The 18,570-nt window shown below is 48.1% G+C and overlaps 1 protein-coding gene across 2 annotated transcripts in view; it reads right to left on the bottom strand.

Moving 5' to 3' along the window:
• The window catches only part of SH2D3C (SH2 domain containing 3C), a 72,318-nt gene that overhangs the window by 37,060 nt on the left and 16,688 nt on the right, over positions 1–18,570 (bottom strand). For both annotated transcript variants that reach the window (XM_080990833.1, XM_080990834.1), the window contains one exon: positions 5,746–5,785. In XM_080990833.1, the coding sequence (XP_080846959.1) occupies positions 5,746–5,785 (40 nt within the window). The remainder of the gene's footprint in view (positions 1–5,745; positions 5,786–18,570) is intronic.

The following is an 18,570-nucleotide window of genomic DNA, read 5'->3' on the forward strand; positions in this document are numbered from 1 at the left end:
GAAAGAAGCACCCCAACATACGAGTCAGGAGATGGGAATATCACGTATAACTGCACAAGGGAGAGCAAAGGGAAGGTCTATGGGCTAGCTGGAGATAATGGACATAACCTAAGCACATGCATAATTTAGAGGGACCTCAAAAGGCACGGGTTCCACTTCTCCCCCAAAACACAGAGACTGCTGAACCCCAGAAGTAACCCGTTCCAGTACTTCAGGGTTTTGGCGGTCTGCAACCCGAGAAAAACCCAACCTGAAGCGTCTGTAACCCGAGGTATGACTGTATTGCATGGCTGGCTGGCTGGCAGCAGAACATTTTGCTGCAGGTCCCATGTGTGGTAACTATTTTACGGATATTGTAGATCTGTATCTGGTGAGCAGAGGGAGGGAGCAAGCTGCACAAGCCCTCCAGGAAGCAATCACTGAACACTGCAGAAAGAGCTCCACAATGAGGAAACAGCAAAGAATCAAAGCGGTAAAGACGAAAATTAAATTAAATTAAATTAAAGGTGCCATTGCTGCTGCCATCGCCACTGCTAAACTACATAGGCCTTGGGGAGCAGCAGAAAACGGGCTAGGAGGAAGCAGATCTTTTGGCTCCCTTTACATCTGAACCAGGAGTCCTGGGTTAGTTTCTCCCCAAGAAGCCACAACTGCTAGCCAGCCTTAAACAATTGTTCATTTGTTTGTTATTTATTCCAACAATTTATATACGGCTTGACACTTTAAGCAGTGGTGCAGTAAAGTCATTGCCATGGCTTGTTAGGAAGCAACAAACCACAATCTGCTTCAGGTGTAACAGGAGCCCACGGAAGAGCAACTGGACAAGGACTCTGTGCTTGCATGTGCTTGGTTTGTGGTAAGCCATGATAAGCCAGTAAGGTAAAGGGACCCCTGACCATTAGGTCCAGTTGTGGCCGACTCTGGGGTTGTGGCGCTCATCTCGCTTTACTGGCTGAGGGAGCCGGCGTACAGCTTCCAGGTCATGTGGCCAGCATGACTAAGCCGCTTCTGGCAAACCAGAGCAGAGCACCGAAACGCCGTTTACCTTCCCGCCGGAGCGGTACCTATTTATCTACTCGCACTTTGAGGTACTTTCGAACTGCTAGGTTGGCAGGAGCTGGGACCAAGAAACGGGAGCTCACCCCGTCACGGGGATTCGAACCGCCGACCTTCTGATCGGCAAGCCCTAGGCTCTGTGGTTTAACCCACAGCGCCACCCGCGTCCCTCGATAAGCCAGTAACCTTGCATTATTGTTCTGTGCCAATGGGGCCATCTTAGCCTAACTACTGCAGAGAGTTGTTTGTGATGATAACGTGAGAAATAAAGGTAAAGGTAAAGGTACCCCTGCCCGTACGGGCCAGTCTTGACAGACTCTAGGGTTGTGCGCTCATCTCACTCTAGAGGCCGGGAGCCAGCGCTGTCCGCAGACACTTCCGGGTCACGTGGCCAGCGTGACAAGCTGCATCTGGCGAGCCAGCGCAGCACACGGAACGCCGTTTACCTTCCCGCTAGTAAGCGGTCCCTATTTATCTACTTGCACCCGGGGGTGCTTTCGAACTGCTAGGTTGGCAGGCGCTGGGACCGAGCGACGGGAGCGCACCCCGCCGCGGGGATTCGAACCGCTGACCTTTCGATCGGCAAGTCCTAGGCGCTGAGGCTTTTACCCACAGCGCCACCCGCGTCCCAACGTGAGAAATACAAGATACAAATAAAAAATGTAGCTGAAATTGTTCTCTGGCTTTGTTAATATTGCTGTAAGACTAGCATCTGGTTATTGGAGCGGTGGCGGTGCTGGTCTGTTGCTAATATTTTGCCTCTGAGGCAATACCTGTCTGGAGTCTGGGACTTGACAACGAGGAAAGTAATGGTAAAGGGCACCGGAAAGTGTGTGATAACATTTGCTTTGTGGCACAACATCTTCAAAGCTCCCTGCAGAAACATTCAATAAATAGGTCACCTTGCTCCCTATCTGTAACCCAAAAGATGTTTGAATATTTATTTGCTGGAACGTTTTAAGTTTTAAAAAGACCTGTAAATGGTGTGGGGGGGGTGTGTTTACATCAGAGGGAAGGCACCTTTTTCTAAGGGATTCTTCTAGCTGACTACATGTTTTGAGCTCCTGGATGGATTTTCAAGCAATTCCCGAGATATCACACTGGAAGTTCAGATGCAAGAAACAGCGCTCAGCGACGCTGACCTGCAATAAACTTAGCAGCACAGGCAAACAGCAGGATCAAAGTTTAGCCAGTGCCATTGTGGGCTCCTAACCAACCCTCAAGAATGTTAATAGTTTGCTGGCGGATAAGCAGCAACTTCATGATACATTTGAGGAGATCTGCATTCCTTTCCATGTGACAGCTGGAGAAAGGGCTGAAGCTTGACTTCAGCAAACAGGGCCGTTACAAAATCCCCAGGGGTCATCTCCATTGACACCCTGTTGTACACCAACCTTTCCCAAGCTGGTGCTCTCTAGACAATTTGTACTAAAATTCCCAACAGTCCCAGCCAACACAACACAGGTATGCCAGCTGGGGCCAATGGGAGTTATAGTCCAAAAGATGTAGAAGCCACTAGCTTGGGAAAAGTCACCATAAACAAATTATTATTATTATTTATTAAATTTGTGCACTACCCTTCATCCGAAGATCCCAGGGTGATTCACAACAGAAAAGGGTAAGCACAACCACCGCTAGGCCTTCACCGCCACCTCAGGTGAACAAATGCAAATGTCATGGACTGCCTGGATGATGGGGAGTGGTGGGAGGCACTAGCTGGGGAACCCCCAAGAGAACCCCAAGAGGATGAAGGCTCAGAGCCGAAGAGTGCAATGGTGATGAGTGGTTGGAGGGACAAGAGGGAACAGACTGGGAGGAGGAGCTGTCAGAAGCTGAAGAGGTAACAAGTTTTAGTGAGCAGGAAGAGGCTGCGGCAGAGGGCAGTCCGGAATTGGAGGCAGAAGCGGAGGCTGGAGCAGAGGGACCTGGGCCTGGCAGAACAATGATTTCCCCTGCATGAAACAGCTTGTAGGGTTTTCCATCCCTCTAGACAGGAATGGGTAGCCTGTGCCCCCTCCTCTGTTGCTTATGAAGGGAGCGGGTGGCACTGTGGTCTAAACCACCAAGCCTCTTGGGCTTGCTGATTGGAAGATCAGCGGTTCAAATTCCTGTTGCTCTGTCCCAGCTTCTGCCAACCCTAGCAATTCAAAAGCACACCAGGGCAAGCAGATACCGTATTTTTCGCCCTATAGGACGCACTTTTCCCCCTCCAAAAATGAAGGGGAAATGTGTGTGCGTCCTATGGGGCGAATGCAGGCTTTCGCTGAAGCCTGGAGAGCGAGAGGGGTCGGTGCGCAAATTAAGTTCTTTCAGTCCTAATCCATAAACAACTGAAACAACACCACCCACAAAAGGGGGGCTGTATCACCAGACTTGGGACCACAAGGTTTGCGGGGGGGATTAACAGGGGGAACCCTAAGGGAGGGAGAACCCCTGAACAGCCTGATGAGGGCTCTGCGCAGAGCTGCCTGCATTCTGAAGCCTGGGGCGCGCTGAAGAGTGCACCAGGGCTTCGCACAGCTCTCCGCAAGCCTGGGGAGACCGGCGCGACTTCCCGCCGGGCTCCCTAGGCTTGCGGATAGCAGGCTGTTCTGGGGGCTGGGGTCGGGGGAAGCTCAGGCTTCCCCTGTGCCAGCCCCGCGCCTGGGGGGGAAATATTTTTTTTTTCTTTATTCCCCCCCCCAAAAAAACTAGGTGCGTCCTATGGGGCGGTGCACCCTATGGGGCGAAAAATACGGTAAACCGGTACCACTGCATTGGGAAGGTAAATGGCGTTTCCGTACTCTCTGGTTTCCGTCATGGTCCTCCGTGCACCAGAAGCAATTTCATCCTGCTGGCCACATGACCTGGAAATCTGTCTGTGGACAAATGCCGGCTCCCTCAGCCTGAAAGCGAGATGAGCGCCACAACCCCATCGTTGCCTTTGGTTGGACTTAACTGTCCAGGGGTCCTTTACTTTTACCTTTACTTCTGTTGTTTGGCTTTGGTTCCCATCACCCCTGACCACTAGTCATGCCAACTGTGCTTTACAGGTGGGAGTCCAGCAACAGCTTGGTGCGGCTACTTTCTGGGCCCAGCCCTGCCAAGCCTGGAAGCTGATGCTGCCTTGGACGAGCAGCACAGGAAGGCAGAGCCCTCTGGATCTCCACTCTCCCAGTGGTCTGGACATCCCCGCCCAAGGACTAGAGCCCCCTGCCTCAGTTGTTTTACTCCAGCCCTCTTCCACTTTCTCCCTTCCCTTCCCTGTTTTCTGCTCTTGCCACCCTACCCAACAGTCAGTCACAGTCAGCCTATTCAGAGACAGTTTTAGGGTAGCACGACTGGTGCAACCACAGCAGTGCTGTAGAATGGAGCACAAGAGGCATTGGGGGGCAACAAATTTTAGCATCACACAGGGCACCATTGACATTTGAGAGCCCGAAATCCGGCACTGACATATTTTGTTGCTACTGGAAATGCTCAGTCCTCATCAGGCTGTTCAGGGGTTCTCCCTCCTTAAGGGTTTCCACTGTTAATTCCCCCCGCAAACCTTGTGGTCCCAAGTCTGGTGATACATCCCCCCTTTTTGTGGGTGGTGTTGTTTCAGTTGTTTATGGATTAGGAATGAGAGAACTTAATTTGCTATTTGTATTAATAATAGTTAGCATTATTATTAGTCCAGGAGCATGTCCAAACTGCAGACCTGAGCCCATCCAGCACAGACTGAATTCTTATTCCCTGATCTGCTTTCCAACTGACCAAAATCACCTGTCTCGTCTGGATTAAGTTTCAATTTGTTCACCCTCATCCAGTCCATTACAGGTGACAGACATTGATTTAAAACTGAGACAGCTTCCCTGGATTTAGGTGGAACAGACAAATAGCGTGCTGGGTGTTATCAGCATACTGTTGACACTGAACTCCAAAACTCTGGACAACCAGTCTCAGCAGCTTCATGTAGCTCAGTCAGTAGAGCATGAGACTCTTAACTTCAGGATCATGGGTTCAAGCAGCACATTGCAGGAGGTGGGCTAGATGGCCCTTGTACAGTGGTACCTCTGGTTGTGAACGGGATCCGTTCCAGAGGCCCATTCGCAACATGAAAAGAGTGCAACCTGAAGCGCCATATCAGCGCAGGTGCGCGCGATTTGGCGTTTGTGCTCATGTGCAAAGCGCGATTTAGCCAAGGCATCAAATAGGGGTCCCCCAGCACCACCTTCTGGGTAATAATTTTCTGAGCAATTAACAAATAAAGCAACAGCTAGAAAAATTATGGGACACAATCAAATAAACATGAAAAGCCAATAACTCAGGCCTCATACTATGCAACTGTAGAGATCATGATGATGACATTTACATCTGTGCTCACACAAGCAGTAATGGTCTTTCCCAACCATGTTATATTTAAAAGAGGCCCAATGAAGTTGATGGGCATGACTAACTGAGGTGCTTCATTTTGATGGGTTTACTCCCTATGTGCAGGAGTGATAATGATCAGACCCACATATGCAAATGATATAAATGCCAATAATCATGCATGCGCATTGTTCAACAAACTTTTGATTATTATTTTTTTAAAAGGTTGTTTAAGTGTTGGTGCAGATGGAGATGGGAGTCAAAGATGCTTCTCACCTGGAGTGCTATTTGGTTTAGAGATGGCCCTAATTTGGGAATGCAAGAAATGGAGGGAGGTGGCAATTGGTTTCCTACCTTAACGTATTCACTGCCGGACCCCAGTCCATCCTGGTGCCTAGAAAAGGAGAGAGAGAAATCAAAAGTGAGCCTCATTAAAAAGTGGGTGAAAGAAAATGCCAAAACAGAGGTAACATCACTGCTGGCTATTCCAGGGCAGGGGAGCAGCAAAGAGATTGCAGGCCGGGAAGTGCATTCACTCTATACCATGGACACCATACTGTTAGGGTTGAAGCCTGACTCCTTCAGGATGTGTTGGGCTTATAAGAACTCCTTTTTAGACTTAATGGATGTCTAATAGTAAAGTCACTATGACTGTGATTATTGCTATATGACGTGAGACTATATTTTTATCTTATTGTTATCTAAACACACACACACACACACACACACACACAGAGAGAGAGAGAGAGAGAGATTTTCAGTATTTATTGGTTGCAATTTACTGTTTCCATGCCAAGAGATGCCTTGGGTTTAGTGTGATAAAGAATTGTATAGAAATAATGAAAATAAATATAAACCATTAAAAACTATAAGCTATATAGAGCCATCCCAAATCTAACAAAAGAGCAAACTTTACGTATTAATATAAAAATAAAAATCACCCCTTAATAGTTTTGCATGGTCATGTATAACTACTTTGCCACATCCCAACTTTTATCAGGCTGTTACATTGATCTTGGTTGTCTTACAGTTTCCAGTTTTGAAGCAGCTAGGATTCCTGCTGAAGGAAATGTGGTTATTGCATGAAGATTTAACTGGCTGCTTTGGGGACCATTTTGAACACTAGGTTCATATTTTTCTTTCTCTGGAGGCTGTGCATTGCCAGTCTTGAAGCAGACCCTTGCTTCCACGCTACTGCTCTTTGGTGCTGCTGAGGCCTCGCTTTTTGTCAGTTAGCTAGAAAAGGAATTTAAAAACTCTGTGCTCAAATTGTGGTTTGTAGGCATTTGCCATTTTTGATGCTCATTACACTGCCAGAGAGGCAAACTGGATGAAGGAAGCACAGCTGTCAACCGTCCCTTATTTGGCGGGAAACTCCCTTATCCCAGCGCCGTGTCCTGCTGCTGTCCCTTATTGATGATGTCCCTTAAATTTCCCGGGTTTCAAAGGAAGCAGATCCTCTCCCTCCCTCCTTCCCTCCCTGCCGGCCAGGGAGGAGGGAGGCTCCAACTGTGTTGCTTGGCTGCACGGCCTGCCCCCCTCCGGCCTCCTCTCACCAGCCTCGGCCCCCGGGGCCCCCTCCCCGCCGGGACTGGCGGGAGCCTCGGGCCCTTCTGCCGCCATCCTCCTCGCGGCCGTCAAACTGAGCGTCTCTTCCTGGGGCCTCCCCTATGCCCACCGCCACTCCCGCTAGGCCGTACTGCGGCTGCGCCGCCAAAGGACTCAGATAAGATGGGCAGCCTGGCACGGCCTAAGAATTGCTGAGAAGCCTTGAGAGGGGAGCAAGGGCAACCATAGAGAAAGAGGTTCAGAGAGAGGAGGAGGAGAAGGAGGCGGTGGAGGCGGAGGTGCGGGCAGGTGTTCCAAGGGCTAACCATAGAGGGGGAAAGCGGAGGAAGGACCGCAAGTGCTTCTCCCATAGATTGTAGTGGTAGACTAGCATAGATGGTCTGATCTGTGGGTTTACTTTGGGCGCTATTTCCTCCCCCCTTTCTTCCTCCTGCCCCACCTGATGGAACTGAGAGCTGCAGATGGAGCACGAGAGAAAAGATACAGAACTGCAGCAGCATCTTCGTAGCTTGGACTTCGTTTTGCGCGAAAAGTGGTTGCTGCTTGTAGTTATTTAATTGCAGTGTTTCGTCAGCTGGTGTCTTGAGCAGCAACCTCTGGAAACAAAGGGCTAAAAACCGGCGCTGCGCTCCCAAATTATCTGGTCCCTTTTTAACTTTGTATTTCAGCTGGTTGACTAAAATCCCTTATTCTGGCTGCTGATGCCTTATTTTCGAGGCTGCCTGGTGCCTTATTTTCAAATCTGTAAGTTGACAGCTATGGGCTGGTGTGACTGGCTGCCCTCAGCATCAAATCTGCTGATCCTGGTGTTCCCAGATCCTACCATTGCACCTTTCCTCCTCCTACCATTTTCTTAGCGCTACAATATCAAGTGCACTGTGGGTGGTACATTTTGAAGTGGGTGAGTCTCATTGGCGTGGGATTGTGTCACAGTGAAGGGCCTCTGGTTGGCCGAAAACCATTATATAAATGTAGTAGTAGTAGTAGTAGTAGTACTACTAGTACTACTAGTACTACTAGTAGTACTAGTACTAGTACTAGTACTAATAATAATAGCAGCTTCTTATCAAGGTAGCATGCCCTTCAACATTTCACAAATGAATCAACTGTAACTTGAAGAACTTGAAATGAATCAACTGTAACTTGAAGAACTTCTACTTGAACTTGCTTTCCCCTCCTTCCTCCTATTTCCTTCTTCTTCATGTGTTATATCTTTTAAAATTGTGAGCCTGATTTCATGGGCTGTCTTAATACTGTTTTTTGTAAGCCACTTAAGGGGCCTTTTTGGCTAAACACCAGGGCCAGGTGCTTCAAAGAAGTCCATGACACATTTTTCTAGGGTTGCCATATTTCAAAAAAAAGTCAGGACACAAAAGTTGTTGAGCTTTTCTTAATTTTGCCCAAAGTTGTTGAGCAAAAAAGAAAAATGAAGTTATTTAGCTATTTTTTGAGCAAAATCTAGACTTCCAACATGAGTTGTCATAATCCAAATTTTCCCAGACATTTTTAGCGATTTCCGCCCAGACACTGCTTTTGACTGCCATATTCCAGACGTATGGCAACCTTATATTTGCAGATGTTAATTCCTATGCATGATGCAAACTTAGGCTGACTTTAGAGGGAAAGCTGACTTTTAAGCAAAGCTTTTTTAAATTTAAGATTAAAGAAAGCAGGGAAAGATCAATAGATCTTGCTACTTGTGCAAAAGATTTGGTCTAAGGTATCCTTGGCTATCCCCTAGCAATACCACACCTTAATATTTTGTGCATGCTTGTTAAACTTCTATCACCCTGTGTTTAAAACCATGATGATGGCATTGGCAAGTTGGGAGCTGTTGGGAGCTCTGAGAAGGAAAACCAAGAGAAGGTGGGACTGGAAGTGGTCTGGATCACCAAACTTCATTTGCAAATTCGGTTTGGATCAGGAGTCCATATCCTGGCCAATTCCACTAAAAAGTCCTGTGTTTGTTGTTGTTTAGTCGTTTAGTCATGTCCGACTCTTCGTGACCCCATGGACCAGAGCACGCTAGGCACTCCTGTCTTCCACTGCCTCTCGCAGTTTGGTCAGACTCATGTTTGTAGCTTCGAGAACACTGTCCAACCATCTTGTCCTCTGTCGTCCCCTTTTCCTTGTGCCCTCAATCTTTCCCAACATCAGGGTCTTTTCCAGGGAGTCATCTCTTCTCATGAGGTGGCCAAAGTATTGGAGCCTCAGCTTCAGGATCTGTCCTTCCAGTGAGCACTCAGGGCTGATTTCCTTAAGAATGGATGCGTTTGATCTTCTTGCAGTCCATGGGACTCTCAAGAGTCTCCTCCAGCACCATGATTCAAAAGCATCAATTCTTTGGCGATCAGCCTTCTTTATGGTTCAGCTCTCCTGTGTTTAGTTGCCTTTAATTACCTCTGCACTTTTCAAGTTTTGGAGAGGGGAGCAGGCAGATGAAGGGACTGGCTTTGTTAGAGGGTTGTCTCAGTGCAGGGCAAAGCTCAGTTAAGCCGCTTCTTAAATACAGCAAGAACGACAACATAGTTGTGTGAACCTCCCAGAGCTACCTGACTCTATCCAAGTGCCCGATCTTTCCAGAAACTGGTCTTAACATCACTAAGAGGATTGGAGAGGAATTAAGGCTGAAAGGACAGAACACCAAAGCTGAAAGGTCCCAGAGCAGGATTGGCTGTAGTAAATTCTACCCCCGGCATCTGTGCCCTGTGGACTGCTGTTTTCCTGATGGCTGGTGCCAAGAGACACCACAGCCAGGCATCTGATGAGGGCCCATAGCCCAGCAGACCCCACTGCATCTATTCCCCTTTTCCATGGGGTGGGACCAGCAGAATGCCTGATCTGGCCATGGTGACGCATGCCCTTGTTACATGCCCTTGTAGGACAACTGTGACATGAGCTATGTGGGGTTGCCTTTGCAAAGGGTTTGGCAGATTTTGCTAGTCAAGTATGCTGCAGCCATACTGCTGACCAGGGCCAGTTACAGGGAACATGTTACTCCTCTGTTAAAACAACTTCACTGGCTACTGTCCATTCCTGGGCGCCATTCAAAGTGCTGGTTATGACATTTAAAGCCTTATGTGGCTTGGGACCAGGCTACTTGAACAATCATATCTCCTTGCCCAAACCTGCCCAGATGCTAAGATCCTTGGGTGAACACCTTTCCTTGGTCCCATCAACATCAGAGCCACAACTGGTGGTGACATGAGAGAGGGGCTTTTCTGTGCCTGCCCCCAAATAGAGGAATTCCCTCCCATCAGAGGTTAGGCTGGCTCCCTCCTTGTTATCCTTCTGCTGGCAGGCTAAGACCTTCCTCTTCAGACAGGCCTTTGGAGAGGAAGGTGCAGGTGATGATGGCCACTGGGCAGCTGTTAGGACAAACCAAACATTAACCACACGGTTCTAAATGTGTTTGACATATTCTTTTTAACTAGCTTGTTGTCATTACATTGTATTTCATAATTACATTTCAAAATGTTGGGAGCCGTCTTGAATCCCAGCTTGGGAGAAAAGCAGGACATAAATACACTGAAAGAATAAACGGAAGACATGGCCTGCTTGCTTCATTGGCTCTCTGACTGGCAGTGAGCAGGAAAAGCAACCGCTGGGGAAGAGACGAGCTCCCTGAGGGGAGGTGGCCCATGAGGGGTGCCTAGCGCAAGGGCCCTCTGAAAACTAGAGCTGGACCTGGTCATCCTTGTTCCAGGAACCAGGCAGTGTGGCAGCCGCCTCAAGTGGCGGATGCTGGGAGGACAAGGAACAGCAACAAGATTTTGTAGGACAAAGCTGAATGTGCTATGTGACCTGCCCTGAACTCACGAAGACAGGCTGCTGCCCTTGGGTCTGGTAAAGAAGGCTATCCCACCACAGTGTTGATGCAACTGCCAGTCTGCACTACTTCTATATGTGGAATGGGAGGGTGCCATTTCACACTTTGCTTCAGGCCGCAAAATGTATTGATCCAGCCCTGCAAGGACCATTCATGTCAGGCACAGCAAGGACAGGATCTATTTGCTTGCCTTTTCACTAAATAGCTGCCCCCCTGCCATTTCTGGAGCACTTTGGTGACAGCATGACTGGTGACTGGGAGCGGCCACCGAGACCACATAACACTGGTCTTGAAAGACCTGCATTGGCTCCCAGTACGTTTCTGAGCACAATTCAAAGTATTGGTGCTGACCTTTAAAGCCCTAAATGGCCTCGGCCCAGTATACCTGAAAGAGCGTCTCCACCCCCATCGTTCTGCCCAGACACTGAGGTCCAGTGCCGAGGGCCTTCTGGCGCTTCCCTCACTGCGAGAAGCAAAGCTACAGGGAACCAGGCAGAGGGCCTTCTCAGTAGTGGCACCCGCCCTGTGGAACGCCCTCCCACCAGATGTCAAAGAGAAGAACAACTACCAGACTTTTAGAAGACATCTGAAGGCAGCCCTCTTTAGGGAAGCTTTTAATGTTTGATGTATTACGGTATTTTAATATTTTTGTTGGAAGCCGCCCAGAGTGGCTGGGGAAGCCCAGCCAGATGGGCGGGGTATAAATAATAAGTTGTTGTATCTGTGTTTTCCTCCGGAACCAAGCCAAGATCAAAACTGAAGGCATTTGTGCTCAGGTCCTGAGAACAGGATGCTGGACCAGATGAGCCATTGGCCTGATCCAGCAGGTTCTTCTTGTGTTCTTATGCTTAGCACTTGAACCCAGTACTCCAGAATCCACAGACCCACAGAGGTCACTTGGCTTAGTGGAGCAAGAACGGCCATCACCCAGCCTCAGCTCCCTGGAATTTAAGGCTGTTTCTTGCAAGAACTTGCGTCAAATGCAACTTGGAATCAAAAGGGAGCGGGATTAATGCCTACACATCCTGGCCTTGGTGAGTTCAGCTGAGGCCACAACAGCTGCTTGTGAGCCCTCCCTCCAGCAGGGGAAATGGGCAGTCAAATGGTTCCCTCTCTTGCATGAAATACCCCAAGGAGAAAACTTCAGGGATTTAATGGGACCAGTGCTGCTGTTGTGCGGTGACAAATGATAAGGCCATCCTCAGCTCATCTCCAAAACGATATTGTAGAGCTGAGAAAGGCGTGGAAAAGGGCAGAGCAAAAAGGGAGCAACTTCCTTATGAGGAACGCTTATGATGTTCAGAGTTTGTTTGGAAGAAAATGTGGGTATGGTAGAGGTTTCTAAGATTATGCATAGGTTAGAAAGAAGTGGATAGAGAAAGTTTTCCATCCTGATAACGCTAGAAGCATATGGGGACCTCAAAAGACGGCTGAATGTTAGCAGACTAGGAACAGGTGGAAAGAAGATACGCATCTCCAGATAGGGTGGGAGAGAGGGTTTCTCTGAAATCCTGGAGAGCTACTACTAGGCCTGGGCGATATCAGCTTTCCAACAGCCAACAGCGTATCACCAGCCAAACATCACAATCTGGCAATCTGGTGATACACTGTGATGTTGAAAGGGAAGAAGAAACAAGCTACATTGGTCCCAGCCCTACAAGACGCTGGGTTGAAATCACCACTGTTCCCGCTGAACAAACTAAGGTGGCTTCGCAAGGCCGGGACCGATGCAGCTTGATCCTCCCACTAGGAGCTTCACCCTCCCAGGCGAAGGCAGCCACACAGCAGTAGCCAAGAGCTGCCGTTCACAAGGCTGCCTCTGCTTTCACAAGGGCAGAGGAAGAGGTGCCCCACCTGTGATATGACGGCAGCTGAGGCAGCTGTTCGCACAGTGGCTGTTATGTACTGAGTTGAATAGGATCCAAAATGCAGCAGTCTGACTGGTCCTAGAACAATGCAGCAGTTTGATTGGTCCACAGGAGCCACCCAATCCAGCTCCAGGTGGAAGTGAATCCACAATCTGATTGGCCTACAGGAGAATCCTGGAATTAGCCAATCACGTGCAGCCCATTGTGTAAATAATGTATATAAAGCAGATATTTTGGGGAAACTTCCATTCCTCCTCACTACTATGAGCTGAATAAAGAGCATGAAATCCACTCTCGACTCCGAGTATATTTCAGTGGCCTTGGGCCGCTGCCGCCTTGGCATCGGCAGACAGGCTGCCTCTTCCTCCTGGGAACAAGCTACACAGGTCCTGGCCCCAATATACCTTGTTCCTCCCTCAGTTGTATGATGACCAGGGCGTGATGGTGGTTTCACACAGCACTATATTGCTCCTGAGTCCCTCTGCCTCCAGCACCCAGTTGCAGCTTGTTTTTCCCTCAGCGCACTGGGCTCTGGTGGCAGAGGGGACTCAGGAGCAATGGCTGTTTCACTCGCAATATAGTGCCAGGTGAAACAGCCATCATAACAGTCCTGAGTGATGTATCACCCGGGTCTAGCTACTAGCGGTCAGTGCAGACAATATTGAGCTAGATGGCGCAATTGTCTGACTTGTTTATAAGGCTAGAGTAACAAGACTAGAACATGGTTGTTATGTATTGAGTTGAATAGGATCCAGAATGCAGCAGTCTTATTGGTCCTAGAACAATGCAGCAGTATGATTGGTCTGCAGGAGCCACCCAATCCAGCTCCAGATGGAAGTGAATCCACAACCTGATTGGCCTACAGGAGAATTCTGGAATTAGCCAATCACGTGCAGCCCATTGTGTAAATAATGTATATAAAGCAGATACTTTGAGGGGACTCCAGGGTTCAAATCACAGGAAGCATGTGATGTAGGAAATTGCCTTACACTCAGTCAGACACCATTCTCAGTACTGTCTGCACTGACTGGCAGCAGCTCCCTGGGGTTCCAGACAGGGAATCTTTCCCAGCCCTCCTTGGAGGTGCTGCTGGGGACTGAAGCTGTGACCGTCTGTGTGCACAGCAGATGTTTTGTCACTGAGCTACAGCTCTTCCCCTAAAGCCTGCTCCTTCTCCATAAACAGAGGACAAATCCTGTTCCTTTCACATTTTACTTTTACAGTGGTACCTCGGGATGAGAACGGGATTCGTTCCGGAGCCCTGTTCACATCCTGAATAGAACGTAAGGTCGCGTTTCGCTGCTTCTGCGCATGCGCGTGATGTCATTTTGAGCGTCTGCGCATGCGCGAGCAGCAAAACCCGGAAGTAACACGCTCCGTTACTTCTGGGTTGTCGCAGAGCGCAACCCGAAAATACTTATCCTGAAGCATAGTTATCCCAAGTTAAGACTATAATTTACCCAAAACAATCTGTCCTTTAAATCTACACATTTCCAAATTTTGTGAAGAACTCCTCCAACAACAACAACATTGTGTATACTACAAGAAACGTGCACTAAGAGGCTGCTGAGTTTCTACGAGAGCTTAAAAACAAACAAATCACAAACTGATGCAGAAATATGATGGTCTCAGTTTAAGACTTGGGCACTTAGAGATAGTGAGCAACTGAAAGTGACAGGTTCTTCCATCCCGTTGGCCTAAACTGCTCATAAACAGTTGCACTGAAGCAACGTTTAGCGTTACTGGTCCCCGGGTGACGCATATTTTGACTCAGCGTTGGGTGTTTTTTTGTTTTTCCCAGCTTCCCTTGGGAATGGGGAGGAAGCTTGGAGCACACGGATCTAGATGCACATGTTTCCGCTGGCCCTTCCTGTCCTGCTCTGCCCTCCTCCCATCTGTTTCCCTGAAATGTTCCCGAATGGCGGGAACATGAAGGAACACCTTGCAGTGCGGAAAAGGGTGGTTGGTGAAGATGACTGAAAATAACTCACCGGATCCTGGGGTCAGGAGCCAGACAAGGCCTCCATTCACGCTTGCTGGGGCCAAAGGGTGCCTGCTCTCAGCCCCACTACACCTCATCATGGACTAATTTCTTCGCAAGGAAGCAGGTTACGGCTAAACATCAGGAAGAGCTTCCTTCACAGTAAAAGCTGCTCAGCTGGGGAACATGGGTGGTTGAGAGGTTTCTTTTACTGGGGCGCTGTGGTTGCAAGATCCCTGGTTTTCATCAGGGGGTGGATTAGACTGCAGTACTTCCAAGGCCCCTCCCCACCCTATGATTATATATAAAGACTATACTATGAGAACAAGAGGTGATTTGTTTATGTCCGGCAACAAAGGTTGGCACAGTTGTGCCTTTTAAAAACAGCAACCATTGCATCCTTGATCCAGAGCCTCTTGACCCCATGCTTTACAGGCATGGAACAAGCACAAGTGTGGATGAGCATTAATCTTCACGCCCAATACCACTTTTTGCTTTGAATGGAGCTGAACACTCAGATGGAAGCAAGGGATGTCTGCTTCCAGGGAACAGGGAAACACTAGGCACTAAAGCTGCAAAAGCAACTTTTGAAATGAGGTTGAAATTGGAGAGATCCCTGCCCATCAGAAAGCCAAGTGGACACGGGCAGTTTGTCAGGCACAAATGCACCTGATGTTTAAATATTAAAGATTGCACCATCTTATCTTTCTTAGAAGATAAATGATTACAGTGGTACCTCGGGTTACATACACTTCAGGTTACAGACTCCGCTAACCCAGAGATAGTGCTTCAGGTTAAGAACTTTGCTTCAGGATGAAAACAGAAATCGTGCTCCAGCGACGCGGCAGCAGCAGGAGGCCCCATTAGCTAAAGTGATGCTTCAGGTTAAGAACAGTTTCAGGTTAAGTACGGACCTCCGGAAAGAATTAAGTACTTAACCTGAGGTACCACTATACTACAGCAATAACACCCAGAGCATATCTTTTGACTTTGGGATTCTTAAAATATACATGCCCATGTCTAAAAAACAAACAAATTCAAATCAAATATTTGAGCACAGGGTTATAGTTTAGGATGCAGGTGGCGCTGTGGTCTAAACCACTGAGCCTCAGAGGGTCGACAGTTTGAATCCCCACGATGGGGTGAGCTCCCGTTGCTCTGTCCCAGCTCCTGCCAACCTAGCAGTTCAAAAGCATACCAGTGCAAGTAGATAAATAGGTACCGCTGTGGCAGGAAGGCGTTTCCGTGTGCTCTGGTTTCCATCATGGTGTCCTGTTGCGCCAGAAGCAGTTTAGTCATGCTGACCACATGACCCGGAAAGCACAAACATTGGCTTCCTTGGCCTGAAAGCAAGATGAGTGCTCCACCCAGTCACCTTTGACTGGACCTAACCGTCCAGGGGTCCTTTACCTTTTACTTTAGTCTAGGGTAGCCATGTGTCCTATTTTGCAAAGGACAGTCCTAGGAAAGGCTATTGAATCAAAATCAATTTTAAGGCTAAAGAACCGACAGCAGGAGGAGATTTGCCCATCAACCATTGGCATCTGAGGGACAGCACATTCAGCAGGTACTCAGCTCACCTGGTCACAGTCTTCCCCACTAGGGTGAGATGTGTTGTATTCCTATTTAAACTTCCTATACATTACCATATGCACATTATAGCTTCTAATCTAGCTACCTCCTCTGTGGGCAGATACCGAGGGCAGATTGCCACCTTGCCAAGTCACTGCTTCCGGGCAAGATCCTTCCTGTGAACTCTTGACAGTGCACCTATTTGCAAACTTCTCGCACAGAATTAATGTGAGAATGGCATGGTGGGCTGCCCAGTACACTGTAGTTTTGGAGCGTTGAATGCACAACACAAGCTCATGACGGGGCTGGGAAAAACATACTGGAGGTGGCTGTGATTGCCAGCTTCAAACGGGGTGATTTTCACAGGATTGACTCTCAGATATGGGCTTTCTGAAGCACCATTTAATTTGGAGCCTCCTCTTTCATAGCCTGCCAGCTGTCTGGTGGGGGGAATTTGTTTCACACGCTGCAAGGACAGCAACTGGGGAGAACCATGAGAAAAATTCCAGGGCAGGAGGGAGTGAGGGCTCCAGGCAGGAAATTGGGAGCATGAGAGCAACTGGGGAACAGAATTTAAGACGGTCTTAAGGAACTCCCTGTAAAGACACAAGGCCCCTCAGCTTGTAAAATGCAACAGTTACATCTTAAGTACCAGTGAGGCCCCCCCCCCCCCCGCCAACTTGGACTTCCACTCAGTTGCCACAAGGGAAGAATGAAAATACTATAAATAACCCTTTCCGTCTTCTAACTGTAAGCAGATGTCTTTGGCTGTGACTTCATCCTGAGATGAGGCCGGCTTGTGGCAATGTTCAGGGAGTCATGCGAATGAATGGCCCGTGGGATTCTTGAATGAAACTAAACTTTCTCTCTCTTTTTTCCCCCTAGCCGGTCAAAGTGCCTGGGATAAATTCCAGTACTCTGTTTGGAAGTAGGCTCTGCAGCCTGGGAGCACCAGCTGGCCAAGTTGTTATGGCCCTGCCTGGGCCCTTTTGGAAGCTCAGGTGTGGAGCTGGGCAAGGATGAGAAAGCCTGTGCAGTTTTCTGAGAGCTCTTCCATATTTGAACTGAAGTGGCAGGGAGTGGGGGAGAGACATCGGTTTTAAGTGTGAGAACACCTGGTTAGGGGGGAGTGTGTTGGTTGGGGGGGGGGAGTGAAAAGAGAGGCTGACTGGGACTCCTTTTGTTTCCCTTCCTTCCAAAACAAATGCAACAAGTGAAAGCTGGGGTGTGGGTGAACCTAATGTTAAGCTTGCTCAGAGTAGTCCCACTGAAATGAATGGGCATGAATAAAGGCTTGTCCACGCTTCCTTTTGTGCCATGTTTCTAAGCACAGGTCTGAGCTTTCCAGGTCTGCATCCAAGCAGGGGTTTTTTGCTCCCGTCCTGGCTCTTTCGATAGGGGGAAAATGTTTTACTGCTAATTCAAAACAAATAGCAATTGGGTTTCCAGCAGACTGCCATTTGCTACAATTCAGTGGTAAAAAAAAAAAAAGCAACAGCTCAGATATGGAAAGCCCAGACCTGTGCCTAGAAAGCACAGCGCAAAGGTAAATTTGGATGTGTGATGCATGACAGCGAAACGTGGAAGGCATTTTTCAGCTGCAATAAGACTGCCTAAAATGAAGCTGTTTCATTGGAAAAATCAGGGAGATGGGTGCATATTTTTTCTGTACTGCTGTAAGCTGCCTTGGGTTGACTATGCCACAAAAAGCAGCCTATTATTGTTTATATAAATTAAAAGTAAATAAATAAAAATAAACCTGCCTTTTAAGAAGTTGTGCATGATCCATCTCTGAAAGCCATTTTCTGGTTGGAGGTGTAGATTACAACAGCAAGTGGAATGAACCACTTCCCCCAGCATACTGTTTGAAGTTTAGACCTCTTCCTTCTTCTCATACCTAATAACTTGTCAGGAGCTTCTGTCCCTCCCTTGGAATTGAGACCTCTCCATCAGGCAGGATTGTGATAGAGGTCCCAGCTGAGGAAAGACTCCACCTTTAAACCTTGGCAGCAGATCCATGATCAAACACTCCCGCTTATACAAAGCACTGCACAACTAATGTTGGGGTGATGCAAGGTCTACTACAAAGCATAGTAACAATTTTGTGTTACTGAGATAAAAACAACAACCTGTTTATCTGAAAGGGCCCTCTTTGCTTTAGGACCAGCAAATGCTTAATGAATCTTACAGAAAACAAGGGATGAACTGTAGCTGAGAATCATAGAGCAATTTTGCCATGCTAGAAAGTTCCTAGAGAAATTATCTGCCATAATGACTTGGCAAAAATGGAAGAAACCTCTTGTGAGAAGGTTTTGTGAGAAAGGCTGTGTAGCGATTGCAGTAATTTAGAGACATTTCCT

The sequence above is a fragment of the Podarcis pityusensis genome, assembly GCF_964106645.2.
Source record: "Podarcis pityusensis genome assembly, chromosome: Z".
Lineage (NCBI taxonomy): Eukaryota > Metazoa > Chordata > Lepidosauria > Squamata > Lacertidae > Podarcis > Podarcis pityusensis.